Raw genomic sequence first — 1,815 nt, forward strand, 5'->3', positions numbered from 1 at the left:
TCATTAAGCAAACATATTAGCTCCCCGGTAGACTGTTAGAAGGAGCTAGCCTGTTTCTCTGCTAGATACCGGAACCCTAGCTTTGAGATGGCGGCGATCAGCCTCCGGAAGGGAAACACACGACTGCCGCCGGAGGTGAACAGAGTGCTCTACGTGCGAAACCTTCCGTTCAACATATCCAGCGAGGAGATGTACGATATCTTCGGCAAATACGGCGCGATTCGTCAGATCCGGATCGGGACGAGCAAAGAAACCCGTGGCACCGCTTTTGTTGTCTACGAGGACATATACGACGCCAAGACTGCTGTCGACCATCTCTCCGGATTCAACGTCGCGAATCGATATCTCATCGTGTTGTATTATCAGCAATCCAAGATTAGCAAAAAGATGGACCTGAAGAAGAAGGAGGATGAGCTCGCACGCATGCAAGAGAAATATGGAATCTCCACCTCTAAAGATAAGTAGATTAGAGATCTATTATATGTCGAAACCATCGTTGAAGTTACCAATCCTTTGGGTATGGGTTTCCTTTATATGTTGTTGTGTTGAAATGCTCAAAGGGTTTTGTATAACATCGACTTGCGTTTTCCTTTTGTGTGGATAATTTGTTATCGGGGTTATTGCTCAATCTTTTTTGCTTATGTATATAATTTTAAGGTCGCAATTTGGTAGATTTTAGGGTTTCTTTTTTCTAGGAAAATTTTGGGGGTTTTAGAGCTCTTTATGTTTTCTTTTATGCTGAAGAAGTTTTTTCGTGTCGTCTTTATGGTGCTACTGTTCTTTATGATTTGCAGCTTCTTCATGGTGTGTGGTTAAGCTTTCGACCTTCAGGTTTGTCATTGAGCTTGTGGGTTTTAAAATTTCGGGCTGATGTCTTCCATAAACCTAGAATATAAGTGAAGGAAATAATTTGAAGTCTTGAATCATGGGTGTGATGAATGAATGAGAATTTGACCTAAAATCTGCATCTAGCGGCTTGGCATTGAGCAACTCAAGATATTTAGGAAGGTGATTCGTGGGCCTCTCAATCTGAGACGTTTGGTAGTCTTGCTTGAGATGAATTCGTATGTAGCTTTTTTGAATTATAGGTGTACTGGGTTGTCTTCAATATAGTGAATCAGTGGAGAGTTTTTTGTAGCCCTAATGCATTAGCTTAGGTGGTGGTGATTTGTTGATCTGGTTTTAATCAAAAGCGCCATTAAAGTGCCACATGACCATTGGAATACCATCTTGATGGATCAACACGTATATGCATCTCGGGAAAGGGAGGTTTTGATAGTCAAACTGAACTTTACCCATTTACTTGAATACCAAAGGTGTTCTTTTTCATAATTTCGGCAATAAGTAAGGCTGCATAAATAGCTTTGCCAGGTGGGGGCCAACCCTGAAAAACATATCTTGCTTGGGTAGGATTACTGGTTGTTTCCCTTTTATCTTTACGGAGTTAGAGGAAGCTTCAAGGTGGTTTAGATGCCCTTTGTTGTGGGAGGCATCGACTTCCACAACCTGGTAAACGGATTTGGCCAAAACCGAAAAATCAAATGGAACCGAGAAATTTGTTTTAAAAAATGCAATTCATTTTTTTTTTTGTTTTAAAACCTCAATACTTGGTTTTTGGTTTTTTGTTATTGGTTAATTTTTTATTTTTTTTATTCGAACTAACCGAAAAGGCAAAAATTTGAATTTAAATGGGCTATTCATAAAACTAAATTGATAGTATAAACAAATGATATATAATTATCGATGTTTGTTCATGATTGAACTCCAACTTACATATAAATGTTGGTTTGTTTTGTTCATATTTGAACCATTTAT

General features: G+C 38.8%; 1 protein-coding gene across 1 annotated transcript; it reads left to right on the top strand.

Annotated features, from left to right (window-relative positions):
* LOC110030945 (splicing factor 3B subunit 6-like protein) lies at positions 1 to 641 on the top strand. The gene has a single exon (XM_020733947.1). It carries the CDS (start codon positions 88 to 90, stop codon positions 463 to 465), a length of 378 nt encoding a protein of 125 aa, XP_020589606.1. The 5' UTR covers positions 1 to 87; the 3' UTR covers positions 466 to 641.
* The last annotated feature ends 1,174 nt before the right edge of the window (positions 642 to 1,815 follow it).

This window comes from Phalaenopsis equestris, unplaced genomic scaffold (genome assembly GCF_001263595.1).
Source record: "Phalaenopsis equestris unplaced genomic scaffold, ASM126359v1 Scaffold000761, whole genome shotgun sequence".
NCBI lineage: Eukaryota > Viridiplantae > Streptophyta > Magnoliopsida > Asparagales > Orchidaceae > Phalaenopsis > Phalaenopsis equestris.

Bases quoted from the DNA above. Each gene is read 5' to 3' on its own strand.
- LOC110030945 (XM_020733947.1), top strand. From the start codon at position 88: ATGGCGGCGATCAGCCTCCGGAAGGGAAACACACGACTGCCGCCGGAG.